The sequence below is a fragment of the Heterocephalus glaber genome, unplaced genomic scaffold, assembly GCF_053883595.1.
Source record: "Heterocephalus glaber isolate CG9 unplaced genomic scaffold, H.glaber_assembly_v1.0 deba00001444, whole genome shotgun sequence".
Classification (NCBI taxonomy): Eukaryota; Metazoa; Chordata; class Mammalia; order Rodentia; family Bathyergidae; genus Heterocephalus; species Heterocephalus glaber.
In genome coordinates, this window is record NW_028258297.1 from 31775347 (window position 1) to 31791499 (window position 16153).

Below are 16153 nucleotides of genomic sequence, written 5' to 3' on the forward strand. Positions count from 1 at the left end.
CTCGGGAAAGAACCAGTCCAAACAGCCAGCAGCACTGTGGCCGCTCACGTGTGGGGCTGGGCCCAGTGCACAGAGCCACCTGGGCCCAAGTAAGCCGAGGGGATTTAATTCCCAAGCTGACGCCCTTGCAGACTCCTTCTGGCAAAATCAACGGCATGATTGCTCACATCCTGCCTGCACAGGGACTGGGTGGAGGAGATGAGTAGTGAGCGCCCATGGATCCAGAGGCCAGGCTCAGAGCCCAAGCCAAGCCCTTAGCCGGGACACCACAAGGGAGCATCCGATGCCACCCGTGTGGGACATCTAGTTTTATTTGCCCCCGAGCTTCTCCCCAGGTTCCCCAGGGCAGTCTGCAGCAAGGCCACCCTTCTCCTGCGGAGGCTGCATCCAGGGAAAATGGCACATCACATGGGGACAAGGGGCGGTGTGGCCCGAGACTTCCTGCATTGCAGTGGCCCTGCAGTGGTCCCCTGGTCTCACTGTATGTGGTCCAGTCCCTCTCCCAACACTTCCAGAACTCATGAACAGGACCAGAGCAGGAGAGACGAGAGACGAAAATCAGGCAGCTGAGCGTACTTGCATAATGAGCCCATATGTCTAGATTAAAAAATTAACTTCAGCCATACGAAATGGATCACTTTCTATATTTAAAAAGGGCAGATACCAGTAGTTTTAGATGGCTCCACATGTGAGCACACAAAAATGCCAATACACAGGACAAGTGTGGAAAGAGTCCCTGTGAGCAGCAGATCCACCTGGTAGGAGATGGGGCTGGGAAAGAGGGGCCAAGGGGACCCCTGACCTTCACGCCGTACCTGCGCACATCTGCATGTGTGACGATATGAGTGCACTAAGGATTGGAGTGTGAGGGTGCCAACCAGCACACAGGAGCTTGAAGAACATCCTGGAGGAGATGTGGGCAGCAGCAAGGCCCAGGAGTGGGCTGGGGGCTCCGTGGGGGGTCAGGTGTGTGCCTGGAGGTGGCCGACCACCACGACTGCAGCACAGGGAGGTAAGGGCCCCATCCCAAGAAGGACGTCCTGCCTCCCAGGTGCTGTCCTATGACCCCCCTTCCCCCAGCAGGGGCCCTGCCCTCAGCTGTGCCACCACGGAGTCCTTCTCCATGTCAGCTTTTGACCTGTCACCCCTGGAGTGCAGGCTCTGGCCAGGGTGGTCTTGTCTCGTGAGGCTGGGGCCATGCAGGCAGACCCACCCCAGCCTGGCTCTCCAGAGTGGCACAGCTGTTCCTGGCATGCCCAGCCCCACCAGCCTGAGTCCACAGACCTTTATTAAGCAGGCGTTTGTCACCACTTGCTTGGGATCCACAATGTCCACCAGGGGCTCCTTCATGGCCACGTCCCGGATACAGGTCATGTCAAAGCCATAGACATTCTCCCACCCTGTGGGGCAGAGTGAGACATCAAGGAGGCGCAGGACCCCAAAGCTCTCCTCCTGAGTGCTGGCACGCTGCAGGCTGAGGCAAGAGCAGCTGTGTTCTCTCACCCAAACAGCCTAGAATTGCTCACCTGCACGGGAGCCTTGCAAGGTGTCCACTGCTCATTCACATTTTCTCATCTTTCTTTCTTAAAAAAGGCAGATCCCACCTTATGATTAGATACACCATAGCTCCAAGAGGCTGAAAAACTTCTCCAGGTTCACACCGCTGGGCTGCAGCAGGGTTAAGGTCAGAACCCAAATTACCTTATTCTTTCTGGTATCCACGTTCCTGTTCCCCCTCCAAGTTAGCAGTCTCCTGTGAACTTTGTTATTTGCCATCTACTTCCCTATTCCTATGCCTTCACTCCCTCTGGTCTCCTCCCCAAAAGACCCATCTCTCTCTCCCTTCTCCTCTGATGAAGACGAAATGCAGCCAAGAGAAGCGTGCACTCTCAAAATGAAGCAGACTAGAGTTCAGATCACAGCGACTGCTTGCTGGTCAGGTCCCCTGCAAACCAACACCTCTGACCAGGGCGGGTGCAGGAGGGTCTGGGCCAGGCTCACGCTGGAACATGCACACTGACCACCCATCATGTAAGAAAGAGCCTTCACGTGGGGCACAAAGCATCCCAGCTGTGCTGTTTGGGCTGTTGGGAAGGAGGGAGACTGGGGTGCAGGAGGCCAAGATCACCCTTCCATGGTGGCAGTAATTGCTATCACTGATGAATTGCCTGCCTTTAACCCACCCAGAAACTCTTCATTCATCTGCTCAGAAATGCTTTGCGGGAGACATGCTTTTCTCTAAAATCTTACTAAATTAAGTCTTCTTTTAAAGTGTTCATCAAACAAATGGTCCCTTGGGGAACTCATGTCCCTGTGTGTGTGGAGGAGAGTGGGTGGGTGTGTGGGGAGGGAGATGGAAGAACTTCTTTGACTCACATTCTTTTCTATGGTACACAGAGACCTTTCTGAGAGAAAAGAAGGCAGAAAAAGTAATCATCACCCGGAGGGTGAGTGCTTGTGAAATTCCAGGCTGAGAATAAGAAGCCAGTCAATCTCCATTCAGTCTCCCAGGGCTGGTGCCAAGCTCCCAGCTGGAACCCACATGTGGGAAGGGCGCCACTCCGTGAGCCACAGGAGCCCGCCCCAAATCTGGAGTAGCCACCGTCCTCTCCCCAGGTAAAACCCAGGAATGAAAGCACATTGCCTTGGGTTGAGCCACACACCTGCTCTCCCTCCCTGGGCTGTCTCAAACTGAAGTTCAATGCCAGTGTCAGGCAAAACCCTGCAAGTCAGCGTGCGTGCTGGTTAAGGCACGCACTTTGGAGCTCAAATCTGAGCTCTTCCGCTGTTTTGCTGTGTCACCTCAGACAAAAATAAGGCCTCTCGAAGCCTGTTTCTTCCCTTTGAAACTGAAATGCCACTGCAGCTTCTGTGGCCTCGAGTAGGGTTGTTAGGGGGAATACACACTAAGTGCAAGGACAGCGCCAGTCACAAAGAAAGACTTGTCACCTGTGATCGTTGTCATGTGGTTTGAGCCCTGGCTTTGCTGCCTTCCAAGCTGTGTGACCCTGTAGGGATCAGTATCCTTTTATGGTCTTATTTCTAGATCAAGGAGTTGGGTTCAGTGGTTCTGTGTCTCAGAATCCGCTGGGACACTCTTTTTTTTTTTTTTTTTTTTGCCTCCTCTTCCTTCCGGAAGCCAAACTGCTCCTTTATTTTTTAGAGCTGCTGATTGTGAATCTCAGAATCTTAAGAGAGAAGCCAAATATATTCCTTTTGTAAATGAAGAAATAAACCTATTTAAATCATGTCCTGGTGGTTCCTGCAGTGAGTTTAGGGAGGGGTGGGGCACATCCAAGGGGTGGTGACACCTGTGCTGGGGCCCAGCTTGGCAACAGACCCATGCCTCGGAACCAGAAGCTGCTGCCTTAGGCTTGTTTATTAAAATTGTGGTGAAAAAACAGGACTGTCAAGGGCTGCTGGACTGGGACTGGGACTGGGACTGGGACCAGGGCGGGTGGGGGCGGGGGGTGGGCACCAGCACTCAGGGTGTTTTTAGCTTCTTCCTCAGCAACTTCTTTTTCTTGCCCCCACTCTGGAACAGGCTGGGGCTCCTGACCAAAAACAGCCTTGCCCTCTTCCGTGACAGGGCAGACTGTGGGGACTTGCCTGAGATTCCCTTTTTGGAAAGAGATTTCAGATGTCACTTTTTGCCTGAAGGCTCTGTGGGGGACACTGGGGTGTTCCCATTCACCTGCGACAGCTTTCTGCTTTTCTTCTGGAGCTTTGGAGTCTTGGCAGGGATGCTGGGGCTCAAGGTGAGGGTGTCAGGGCCTGGGCTCTTGGCAGCAGGGGTCCCATCCCCTTGGGGCTGGGCTAGGACCTTGGCCTTCATCCTTTTTCTCTTCTTCTTGCCTGTGCCGGGTGGCTGGTTGCCACCAGTGGCTAGAGGAGTGGCTCCCTTTGGCGTGGCCCCCTCTTCTGGTGTGGCCTCCTCCAACTTGCGTTTCTTACGCTTTTTGGTCTCTGGCAAGAACCTCTTTTTCTTCTGCTTCATGTTAATGGGGCTCTCAGAGGCACTGGGGACTGCTTTGGTGTCCTTCTTCTCTACCTTGGGGCGCCGGACTCCGAGCATCTTCATGGCCTGCCAGTATAGGTCGTAGAGGCGACTGGAGCCAGCTGAGTGCTCCCCCCTGTTGTAGGCTCTGCTGCAGGCTCTGCTGCTGGCCCTGCAGCACATCCAGGAGAGTGGTCAGGTCCACAGTCAACTTCTCATGATGGAGCATCTTGAACAGAGTGTTGAGCAACTCCAAGGAGGACAGCTGCTTCTGGTGCTCTGACCGGCTCTGTGCCTCCCTCAGTGTGCACAGGTTCTCAGTGACCTTCGCCAGGACCTGGCCAATCAGCTGCTCCCACTCAGAGTCCTCAAAACATACCCTCAGCTCCCGTGCAGACAGGGTCTTCTGGAGCAGCAGGCAGGCCTCGGCCTGCTGGCGGGCCCGTGTTGAGCCAGCCATGTGCTGGACCAGGACGGGGAGCAGATTCTTACAGGTCACCGGGTACTGGGAGAAGAGGCTGAGGAACATGGGGACAGTGAAGGGGCTGTTGCGCTTGGTCAGGAAGGAGCTCAGCACTGCCAAGTACACCGGAGTCACGAGGTCCAAGTCCAGGCAGCTGGCAGTCCGAGGGCTTGTGTCCTCAGGGCCACAGTTGGGGCCGGCTCCCTGCCACTGTTGGCTCTCCAGCATGTGCTTCTTGGTGGCATTGCCCTTTAAGACGCACAGCAGGTAGAGCGAGGCATTAAAGTAATAGAGGGCGACAGAGGAGTCAGCCTGCTGGCCGGCCTGCCGCACCAGTCACTCCACCTGGGTGTGCAGTGCCGCTGCGCAGTGGCCCACGTTGTGACAGTAGTGTCGGGCACGGCACAAGTGCTGCATGAAGATACGGGCCGTCTTGTGCAGAAGGTCCTGCTCCTGTTTGCTGCTGCTGCTGCGCATGCTGCTCCTGATGATGTTCAGCAGCGGCTCAAGCAGCTCCAGAATCAGAGGGTTCTCAGGCTGCCTGGTCACCAGCACCTCGATCAGGTCCAGCACCTGGATCTGGAAGTCCCACTGGAGCGCCTTCTCCTTCTGTAGCTTATTCTTCTCGTCACGCCGGGCCAGTGCCTTCCCAGCCTGCAGCACTTCCATGAGCTGCTGGCGGAAGCCTGGGTCCACGTGCTCATCTCGTTCCTCCTCCTCACTCTCCTCTCCCTCGCTATCCACTTCACTCTCTGAGTTTTCGTCTTCGCTGTCTGAGCCGTCATCCTCTGCATCCTTCAGCTGCTTCTCATCAGAGTCATCAGTGACCACCATGGCATCATCTTCATCCTGGTTTTCCTCAGTGTTCAGCACATTCAGGATAAGCTGTAGGGCACGTGGGGTCAGGTGGGAGCAGATGTGGCCAAACATGCTCCGGGCCACCTGGCTCATCAAGTTGCTGGGCTGGGACAGCAGGGACAGCAGGATCTCTACTATCACTTCCACCCATGGTGGCTCCTGGGAGCTGATGGCCTTGGAGCAGGAACGGCAGGTCTTCTCCCCCATGCTCTTCTTGATGCAGGTCTGGATGTCCCCTAGGAGGTCACAGCTCTCTGTGGGGGACTTGAAGAGGTGGATGCCCACCAGGAGCAGCAGGTGCTGGAAGGCAGTGGTCTTGGCCTCTGAGGAGCGGGCCTCCAGTTCCTTCAGAGTTTCTAGCCTCTGGTCCCAGCCCTGGCTCTGCTGCATCTTGAAAGGTGTGACGATGGCCACGTTGCGGCTGTGATTCAACAGTATGTCTGCTAACTGCACCAGGCGGTAGATCCAGGGCTGCCCACCCTGGGCTTGGTCCAGTATATGCTTGAACTTCGTGCTGAGGATCTGCAGCAGGCTGAAAAAGGCACTGGTGAAGAACTCTCGTGTCCTGCTGTCCACAGGGAAGGAGAACTGCTGCTTGGTCTCTGGGATCTGGCTTGTGGGCTTCTTTGTCTTAGAGAATGAGTGGAACAAACAAAACCTGGCCACCTGCTCGACCAAGGCCTCCTCTTTCTCTAGGTGCAAGGTGTCCAAAAGGCTGACCAGACGGTGGACAATCCACTTCCGTAGCCGGAATGTATCTTGCTCAGGCGTATTGAATGAAGCATCCTGGACTCTCTTCTGTTTCACGGTGCTGAAGTCAACCAAGGAGTCCAGGCTGGGCTGGAGAAACATGCCCTGCAGCCAGGCCACATAGTCCTGCAGGGCCTGGGGACTCAGGAACCGTGTGACACACCCGAAGGTAGGCATGATGGGGAGTCCTTGGTTGGTGATGGATGAGAAGGCCACTAGCACAAGCAGCTGCCGCTCAGGGTCATCCTGGCATCCCTCCAGGAAGGTGCCCACGTACTCGCCATCTCTGGGACAAACTTCGACTGATTTGAGAGCTTAGCCGTGACCATGTGCTCCCCGAAGTGGCGGGCCAAGTCTCCCTGCATCACCAGCTGCAGCTGCTCCTTGGACAACAGGGGTAGGGCTGTGCTCTGGGACACTCTTAAAATCAGATTCTTGGACCCAAGCCAGGGCTACTGAATCAGGATCTTTGGATTTGGGACCCAGGACATTGGATTTCTCTGAATATATGCAGGCAGTTGCAACCTTGTGGGTACTTGATCTTTAAAGTATTCTGAGTATTCTGAGTGAGCTCACAGCCTTGTGCTCACTTCCTACTATCCCCATTTACAAGAAGTGGAGCAGAGACTGGCGAAGACACAAATCAAACACATCAATTTTTGTTCCAATTGTCTATTGAATGAGTAAACGGGTGAGGTAAAGGCTACTTAAAGAAACATTGTCACTGAAAACAAGGTTTAGTAACACTGTCACTAAAAAATGTTAAAAATAACACCCGAGGGGCCTGTGAATCTTTTGTTTATGGATTAAAATTAGCTCTTGAAAAGGGCTGCATTTTGAAGCAATGAATGTAACTAAGCAAAAAGAAAGCCCATAACTGTGGACTATATTGACTCAGATTACCATTCTAATAGATTGTCAGAGGAAGTCTTTTCTGGGCACAAGTATTATTCATATGTTGTTAATTTTTTTTTTTTTACAAACAATGTCCAGTATAAATTAAAAATTACAAGACACATGAAAAAGGAAAAAAAATGACATAGTATAAAAAAAATAGCCATTATAGAACCTACCTCAGACACAGCTCAGATGTTGGGATTATCCAACAGAGATTTTAAGTAGCTATAAAAAATATGTTAAAGAATCTAGTGGAAAAAGTGGACAATTACTATGAACAGATGGAGAAAGTCATAAGTGAGGAGGAAACTATTTTTCAAAAAATCCAATAGAAATGCTAGAAATCAAAATCACAATATCATAGAGGGAGAATTAATTTAAAGAGCTTATTAGAAGACTGGACATACCAGAAGAAGGAATCAACAGTCTTGAAATCAGGTCAATAAAAATGACCCAAACTTAATGAGAAAAGAAAGAATGATAATAATGTAAAAAAGAACCCGAGATCCACAGTACAATGTCAAACAATACCTAACATATCTTTCCTAAAAGGAAAAGGAAAGAGATCAAGCAGGAAAAAACCACACGTATGTATAGGTGACTAAAAGTTTTCCTAAACTAAAGGAAAAAAACCATAGACTCAAGTGTTACATTGTAACTCCAATCAGGATTTTAAAAAACAAGAAACACTCAGGCACATTAAAGTCAAACTAAAGTAAAGGAGAAAATCTCAAAAACTAGCAGAGAAACAGAAATACAGAGTATCCAGGAGCAAGTGTGCACGGGGAGAGCCGCGGCCCCGCCACCCACCTCTGTGCTGGGCTCAGAGCACGCAAAGCACAGCAGGTGCTACCCTCTCCTCTGCCCAGGAGGGAGGTGCTCGATGTTCTCCTGCATTTTAGGCTCTCAGGAACAAGGTCCATTCCTTGCACTGAAAGTTGTGAATCGGGAGTAGAGCCAGAGGATGAAAGCCTGAGGGTCTTGGCCCAGGAGGGCAGCCCTTCCGCCTCCGCTGTCGCACAGCTACCTCTACACTATCCTCCTTCAGTCCTCTTTTCAGCCTCCCCCCATCGGGGAGCTGGTGCCATGCTCCACCACCTGGTAGGCTGGGGTTCAAGTACTGAATGACAGTCATGTACAGGACATGGAACTGAATGAAATACTCGAAGTTTCCTTCCAATTGTGAGATCCTACAAATCTCAATAATAGGGATTAAAAAGAATGATTGCCCTTGCTGAGTTAAATACTACTACACCTTGCACATCCTCTGCTATGTTACTTCTGCTTTGCTGCTTTACTTCCTTTTTCTAACAAAACGCTATTGTGAGCTGGTGCATGCGAGCCACCCCTCTCTCTTTCTAGGGTTCTCTATTAGTTGGTAAAAATAAATGGGGGCAGCTTCTACATTTCAGTCATTCTTGTATCTTATAATGCACATGGCTGAGAAAGGAATGGAGAGAAAAGATGGAGGGGAGGGAACAGAAGGAAAAGGAGAGAAGAGGAAATGGAAGGAAGCAATTTATTCTCAGAAGGGGTTGTTCATGTCTCATTCTTGGCCCTCACTTAGGATTTATCCTTCTTAGCTGGTTCTTGAGCCAATTGAAATCCACTTATTGTTTCCTTAGCAACCAGCAACCTTTCTGCTTTACTTTTGATTTAGAATTCAGAGTAACAAAAACCTCTGTTGATTTGAAACATATTTCTAATTGAGTCTACTTCCTTTATTTTAAAATTTTTCAAAAGACATTTAAGTAGGAAACAACAGCATTTTAACTAAAATTTAAATGTTGGATTACTTTGTTTTGGGTTGTTTGCATCTTTTTATATACTCCAGAACAAACATTCCGTCAGAAAAAAATGGGGTCTGACTTTTAGATTATTTCTTTTTTTCCAGAAGCTATGAACATTGCAGTGGGAAATCACAGAATAAGCCACATGATCTCCAGTCGCAGGCCAGCTCCTGAGTAGCTCTCCCAGGGCTGCCCTCTGCTCCTCTGGCCAGCCTGGCTCGTGGTATTGTGCACACCCAACAGGTCCCAAATACCACCTGGTGGACACCAGCAGGGATAAGCCATGTTGGTGCTGGAAACCGGGAGGAAGCTTCTTAAAGAGCAGTGCTGGAGCTGGGGCTTCATGAATGCTTCAGTGGATGTGAGAATTAAGAATGGACCCAAACAGTCTCCTCAAAACACTGCTCAGTCATTATGGCACGCCAGCTCCAAAATGCAGCTCCTATTTACATACACATGCGAACAATGTGCACTGTTCAGTTCCTTCTGCAATATTCCATGAGAAGACATCTGTCCTAGATTCCCAGACACTAGGGCCACCCGGCTCGGCAGAGCCATGAGCAGTAAGGGCCTTAGTTACCTCTCCAAGGCAGCTCCTATAGAGTCCCCAGTAGCACTGCGAATTGTTATGTCCTTTAACACATGCCATTCACCTGACACTCCTGACAGCACATTGGCAAAGGACTGCTTATTTGCTCAGGCTACCCGGCTAGGAGATGGCGAAGCTAAGATTTACGCCAAGAGGGGCTGACCTCACGGCCTGCCACGTAGCCACCCTGGCTCTCGCTGCTGTCTTTTGGAGACTTGCTTCCCTTCCTCTACAGGTCAGATGTTAGAAATGACAGCAAACTGACAGAGATCTGCATGGGTTTCTGGAGGACAGAGCCTCAGACAACTGTTCATTCCTGTCCTCCCTGCACCTGGCCTCCCTGCACCTGGCCTGGAATGGCTTGCTTTGGTTTTCCACTCCTAGTGTGGTGTGGAATCCCAAAGACACACACGTGAACACACACTTTGTGGAGCACAGTCCCCTGGGGGCTCCTTGGGGTGCTAACAATTAGGTGACAATAGCTGGAATCAATGGAGCAACGCTGGTGAAACTGGATCTCAGTTCTTTGGGCAGCAGGCGAGAACCAACCTGTTCAGGCTGCAAATCCCTCTGCACTGAGCTGGAAAAGCAGGGCTCACCCACCCATCCAGCAGGACCCCCGAGGTGCTGAACCTGTCACCCAGTTGGAGCTTACACCTCTTGGCTTGACAGTGTGCTTGTTGGACGGGTTCTTTGCTCCTTTATCATGTTCAGTTCTGGTGAGGAGAGGTGGCTGTGTCTAACCTTACGAAATATACTTGGTGTGATCTCATTAGGGACCAGAGCTATGCTGCTGAGAAATGCTGCCTTTTAAATGAAATAAAACAAAACTGTCCATTGTGGGTCAGATAAAATATTGGAGAGGATTTTTACCATTTGCTTTTACTTTATCTTTCTAAGAGAACAACCAATTTTAGCTAGCCGGGCATCTGAGGTCAGGTTACCTATGAATCCCCTTCCCCTGCACACACACACAAGACCGGTTGTTCAAAGCAAAGGCTAAAGAAACTCAGAGGAGAATCTGAATTACCCAGCAAGAAGCAGAGTCGATATTACTTATCACTGTAACAGATTCAGGCCTTTGAAGGAGCATGGGTGGGAGACTTGCCATGGTGGACTTCTGAGAGCTGAGCGGCTAAAGGCCTGGCCGCTCTCTGCATAAACTCAGCTTCTGCCCCTTGGATTCTTCCCTTACTCTCCCGAGTCCATCCCCTGCCCTCAGGACATTTCTCAGCCATATTACTTCTGTTCTAGAGGAATCCAGAAGGAGGCACACACGACAGGGCTTGCAGTGTGTCCTGGACACTGTCTGCTCCTCTCAGGCTCACGGGAGCATCTCCCACCCCACATGTGCAGTAGAAGCTCAACAAAGATCCAAAGGTGACTTACAGTGGATTTTGAAGTCCTTGTACTGTCTGTCTTCAATTGCTACCACGTACAAAGCTGCCCGGTCTGGAAACATAAGCCCTCCAGGTTTCTGTTGATGAATTGTGGGGAAATGGGTCTCGTAATCTATTCACCTGACAAAGACATCACATTTTGAACTGCACATAAAGTCACCAGACAAGCACCCACTTGCCAGCATTCCTTATTCAGCAGGCTGTCACCTTGGCCAGGGTCAGGGCTGGGAGGGCAATGTTAATGTTTACTTTGGAGCTAGGAGAAGTGGAGGGGCCTGGGTGGAGCCAAAAGAACAAATGAAGTGGGGCAAGCAATGAGAGCAGGGAGCCATAGTGACAGAGCTCTGCTGTCCAGCAGCCATGCAGGCCCAGGTCTAGGCAAGCAGAATGGACCTTCCACTGCACAGCAGAAAACCCAGCTCCACTATAGCAGTAGTGGCCAAGGTCAGAGCTACAGAGCAATTCTGACAGCTAGGGACGATCATTCTGTCCCCGACGCGGACCCACTTTAAACAGAGGGGTCTGGAGAGGTGACCTTCTGGCCCGAGTCCTCTCTGAAGTCCTCGTGTTTTTCTTAGGCCATAGGCCATGGGGACAGCAGCAAGACAGCCAGCAGGCCAAGGCGGCACAGCATGCGGGGCACTTACCAGCCACTTGTCCCTGGCAAAGATCACCGTGTTGAGCATTGACTCATAGAACAGACAGTAGCCCATCCACTCGCTGATGATGATGTCTACCTTCTCCACAGGCAGCTCCACCTCCTCCACTTTACCCTTAAATATGGTGATGACTGGAAGATAAGAACCCCAAGGCCACACTGTGCAGGGACTCCACCCAGGAGCCCTGAGCACCTCACTCAGAGCCAGATCTCCAGCTGTTAGCCCTGTTCCAATTCTACTTTTAGGATGTGAAATGTTTCACCAAGCTAATTCATATGAAGATCACTGAAAACTATTTGAATGTTTTCCTTGGAGAGGCATTGAGCAGTTTCCATGTGCCTGGTACTGTCCAAGCCCCCTGCAAGCATTGTGCCATGTAGTATGAGTAAGCATTACTACTCTCCGAATTCACGACCATGGGAACTGAGGCTTGGCAGCGAACTGGTGGCAGTGGTAAGAGCCCAAGCCTAATATGCTATGACCCTTGACATTGCCATCATAGCTCCTGTTCCATGTCAGTCACTGTGACAGTTCAAACCCAAAGCAGGGAGGGCTCTGCCATGGCTCCTGCATCTGTTCACCACCAGACCCATGGTGCCTCTCTAGTGTCTAGAAGGGAAACAAACTGGACTCTCCAGTCAGAGAAACCTGGAGTTAAGTGCTGGACCCTCTAATTAATAGCTGTAGACTTTGCACACATGATTTGACCTAACTAATGTCCCATTCCCCAGAAAAAACCAGAGAAAGTGAGATCTATGGAGAGGGAGTGTAGTGATTATATGAGTAACATGTGTGAAGTGCCAGGCCCATTGCTGAGGCTCTGTAGAAGGCCACCATCAACTGACCTTGGAGAAGGGGAAGAGACACAGGTCCTGTGCTGAGTCCTCTCTGCTCACAAGTCACTTCCAAGACCTGAGGTCCCACTGAGGCAGGAGAAACTACCTAGCTGGGTTTTGGACCAACTGACATAGACAAAGACATGATTTGCATTCATTGCCGCAGAGATCACAGCAAAAGCATCCTTAGATACTGCTGTGACGTTGATGGCGTCACATGACATTGATGGCTGGCTGGCTCCTTCTGAACTTTTCCTGGGAAAGGTGACACATACTCGTGCTGAGACCCCCGTGCTGCAAGGTCCCCTGAAAAGTCATGCAGTGCCTGAGCTCTGCCAAGAAGCTTGAACAAGGGCTGGAAGTAGGATTTGACAAACAAAAAAGCCTTGGATGGCAAAGGGCACACAGTTCAGTGGCTTCTCTTGGTGTCTTCACGGTGGGTCATGTGATGCTGGGCGCCCGTTAGAAGCCCCCAGTGATATTCACTCTCCTCCTCTAGTACCTAACCGGGGTCAAGTCAGAGCCTCTGCTCTCTGGAGTCAGACACCCATACACATGTCTTGGCCCAGGCCTGCATGACCTTCCTGGTTACCCCTCGTGAGGCCCCATTCCTAAAGGGAGCAAGGACAATAGGCTGACTTTCTCCCTCTCCCAGGGCGGGAGCTTGCCTAGAGCAGGCTCCAGAGTGCACCAAGGAATTCACAAGGGAACAAAATCAAGGGTTTGGGAACGTGCAAGCAATTGCCCAATTTACTTCTTATTCTGAAGAAGAGTGGACAAAATTGTGCCTGCCTTATTTTCTGCATGCAAAGCCTGGCTCATCTTACTTCTGCAAACATGTTTAGAGGGCTCTTCACACGTTTCTTGATGGCTCTTCCCTCTGCCTGCCTGCCCCTGGGTGGCTATGGGTCAGTCCTGCTGCTGCTCAGTGTCTCCTGCCTCTGGGGTGCATGACCTCCTCTGGTGACATTCAGACCTAGGATTTGCCCATCGTGACTCCATGCACAGGATTGTTAGAACTGGGGAAAACCGCAGGAAGGCACGTACAGCCCAGCCTGACAAACAGGTGCAGGGTCTCCCTCAGATATGTGCGCATGTTGCCCCAGCCCTGTGCCCCACTCCTATCCGTTACCTGCTAAGTCCTGGTCAGCATGGGCTGCGGCAGATAGACATGGAGAGGATAGATGAGGATAGGTACTTGCATGCATGTGGTGGGCACAGAGGAGCAGAACTCAATGTTTCCACTTGCAAAGAGAATCAGTAAAGCCCTAAGACGCTCCACCGCCTGACTTCCGCCCAGTATGCTCTAGCATTCTGTATTTATTCACATGCAGACACCTTGGAGCAGATGCGGCCCCATACTTTCTTGGTGAGTAGATGGCACCTCTGTGAAAGGACAAAGCCCTGCCTCCTTCAGCCCAGTTGTAGACTGGGCTCAGACCCAACCCATTCCCTTGCCCAGGTACTTTTGCTCAGTGTACAACCTGCACACTTTGTGCTGGGAACCTGGGGGCGGCAACTCATGCTCTTGTTCCAACTGACAAAGAACACTGACCAATGTGTTCCTCCCCTTCAGGACCTCAGAATCTTCATTAGGAAAAATGAAAGGAGGGAGCTTGGAGTAGAAATCCTTTCTGGCACTAACATCTGGTTCTTCAGATGTGCCCCGGGCACTCCCGTGGGTAAGGCATTCTGTGAGGTTTACTTGTGGGGATGGCAGACAGCAACAGGAAGAGGGACCTGCAATACTAAGTTTGATCCTGGAAGGCAACAGTGTTTGGAGGTTGATTTTCTTTAGAGGCAGGCCATCTTATTCGTGCGAATCCAAATACAACTGCCCAGTTGAATCATCGGGAGTGGTCTTCCTGGTGCTCCCAAATTTGATTTCCCAAGCTACAGAATGCGACCTCTTAAGATCGTGCATGTGTGTGCGTGTGTGTGTGTGTGTGTGTGTGTGCGTGTGTGTGCATGTGTGCGTGTGTGGTGGGCTAATGGCCAACATGGCATTGGGTTGGCTCAAAGAACTTGTGTGGCACACACAACACATTCCCTTTCTCCTCCACCCTAGGGTTCTCAGAGGGGATCAAAGCTGCTAGAACTGAGATTTGGGTGGCTATTGGCTGCCCCACATCCAATGTGGACCCAACACCACTGAAACGGCACCAGCCAAGCTGGCCTTGAGGTCTCTCTCTGGAGCTATGTGCTTATTCCACAAGGGTGACCGAAAGTCTGTCCAGTCAGCTGTGACAGGACCCCGGTTTGTAAATTTCAGAATGATCAATCATAACTAATTGCACAACAGGGAGCACTAAACTCCAAATTGGGAAGTTGTGCCCTGTAGCTTCAAGTTGGCAAATTAGACATCTAATTCTGGAGGGGACTTTTTTCTTTTTCATTTGAATAAAATCTACCCATTCTGAGTGAAGGACATTGCTTAGATGTTTTATTTAGATTTTTTAAAAAATCAAATCAGGCCAGCTCAATCTCACTGGAGCCCCAGTACACCCATTCCAAGGAGATGACCCTGCAGGGCCTGAAGGAAGTGACCTCCCTGTTCTATGTTTCTCACGGTTTCTGAGAGCAGATCCTACCCCACAAAAAATGAATCCAAGCGTCTTGGGTATGAGGGACCCGTGAGGCCTCCGTGCTACTTCAGCCACAGCAAAGCCCCTCACTGACGTCTCTCCATGCCCTCCCGACTTTGCTCACTCACTGATTTTGGTGATGCCCACACCCACCTCTGCAGCCTGACTTGCCTCTAGCCTGAGCTCCTTTTCCTGGTTATCTATTTTAGCTTCCTACTTCCAGGAGCGGAGGAGCTCTTGACTCCTTGCAAACATTCAAAACTCATTACTGCATGAATGGATGGATGAATAAGCAATTTTGAACAAAAGGGCACTGGGTTAAGAAACAAAAGATCATCAAACTAGTCCTAATTAGAATAGTAAAATATTACTAGCATTGAGAAGTAGCTTGCAGAGTGACTTCGCATATATTATCTTGGTAACCTTCCTTGGGACTCATGTAGCTGGTTTCATTGGTCCCTGTGCCTAACAAGACAACCAGAGTCTGGAGGAGCCTAGCTGCGGAGCCCAAACCCACCCGTGTAGCTTGTCCAAGGCTCCTTCTCTCTACCTGGGGAACGACCTGCCAGCTGCCGGGGATCATCATGGACATCAACCAACTGTTTGGGAGGCTGGGAGGAAAATCTGAGAAGGGAAAGGACAGGCTCCTCCTTCTCCTGAGAGCTGCTCAGGTGGGCTGGCAGGCAGAGGGCCATTGTGAGCAGCCACGAGGTCGGAACCACCAACCTGTGCTGCAGTCCGCCCCCGCCGTATTTCCCACTCTTCCTTCCAGGTCCCCTCGTGTGGGTCGGCCTCTTGCACCGGGTCTGCCCGAGATGGAGCTGACGGTGACAGGAGAAAGAACACCAGTCCCCTCCACACCTGGGGAATGGGACATGCCTGCAGCAGACAGACCCTATTCCTGGAGAGGCCACTGGGAGCCCTCGGTGCTGTGTGGCCTCAGACAGTACAGACCAAAACCTGGTGTCCCTGCTGCCGGATTCCCACTCAGCCAGGCAGCCCTGGGCGGTCTGCCCTCGCCCTTCCCAGCGTGTCTGGCTCCCTGAGGGCTTGGGAGCACTAACATTCCAGCCTTGGCCAGAGCCCTTCTCTGGCTGGCAACACTGGCCAGCATCTCTCTTCCCAGGGCACTTACTGGGGGACCTAGTGTGGTTCATCCAAAGCATTGTGGAACTCTTCCCCACCCAAAACATCACTTACCACTCAGAACCCTCCGGTAGTGTCGCCTGTCAATCCCGGCACAAGGGCCTGGCCAGGCCGGGCAAGGGTCACCAGGAAGAGAGCTGACCTGGTCAGGGGCCTGAAATCAGGCAGGGAGTGACAGGCAGC

At 51.2% G+C, this 16153-nt stretch overlaps 1 protein-coding gene and 1 pseudogene across 4 annotated transcripts in view; both read right to left on the bottom strand.

The window, feature by feature from the left end:
* Positions 1-16153, bottom strand: part of Prmt8 (protein arginine methyltransferase 8) — an 80431-nt gene that overhangs the window by 10245 nt on the left and 54033 nt on the right. For 3 of the 4 annotated variants that reach the window (XM_004869350.3, XM_004869349.3, XM_021248161.2), the window contains exons 5-7: positions 11392-11534; positions 10734-10821; positions 1285-1400 (exon numbers count right to left, since the gene is read on the bottom strand). In XM_004869350.3, coding sequence (XP_004869407.1) covers positions 1285-1400; positions 10734-10821; positions 11392-11534 — 347 coding nt within the window. Of the gene's footprint in view, positions 1-1284; positions 1401-10733; positions 10822-11391; positions 11535-12371; positions 15646-16153 lie in introns of those variants that run through there. The other variant, XM_087214206.1, reaches the window with a different exon arrangement.
* On the bottom strand, positions 1407-6674 carry LOC110346625 (myb-binding protein 1A pseudogene; annotated as a pseudogene).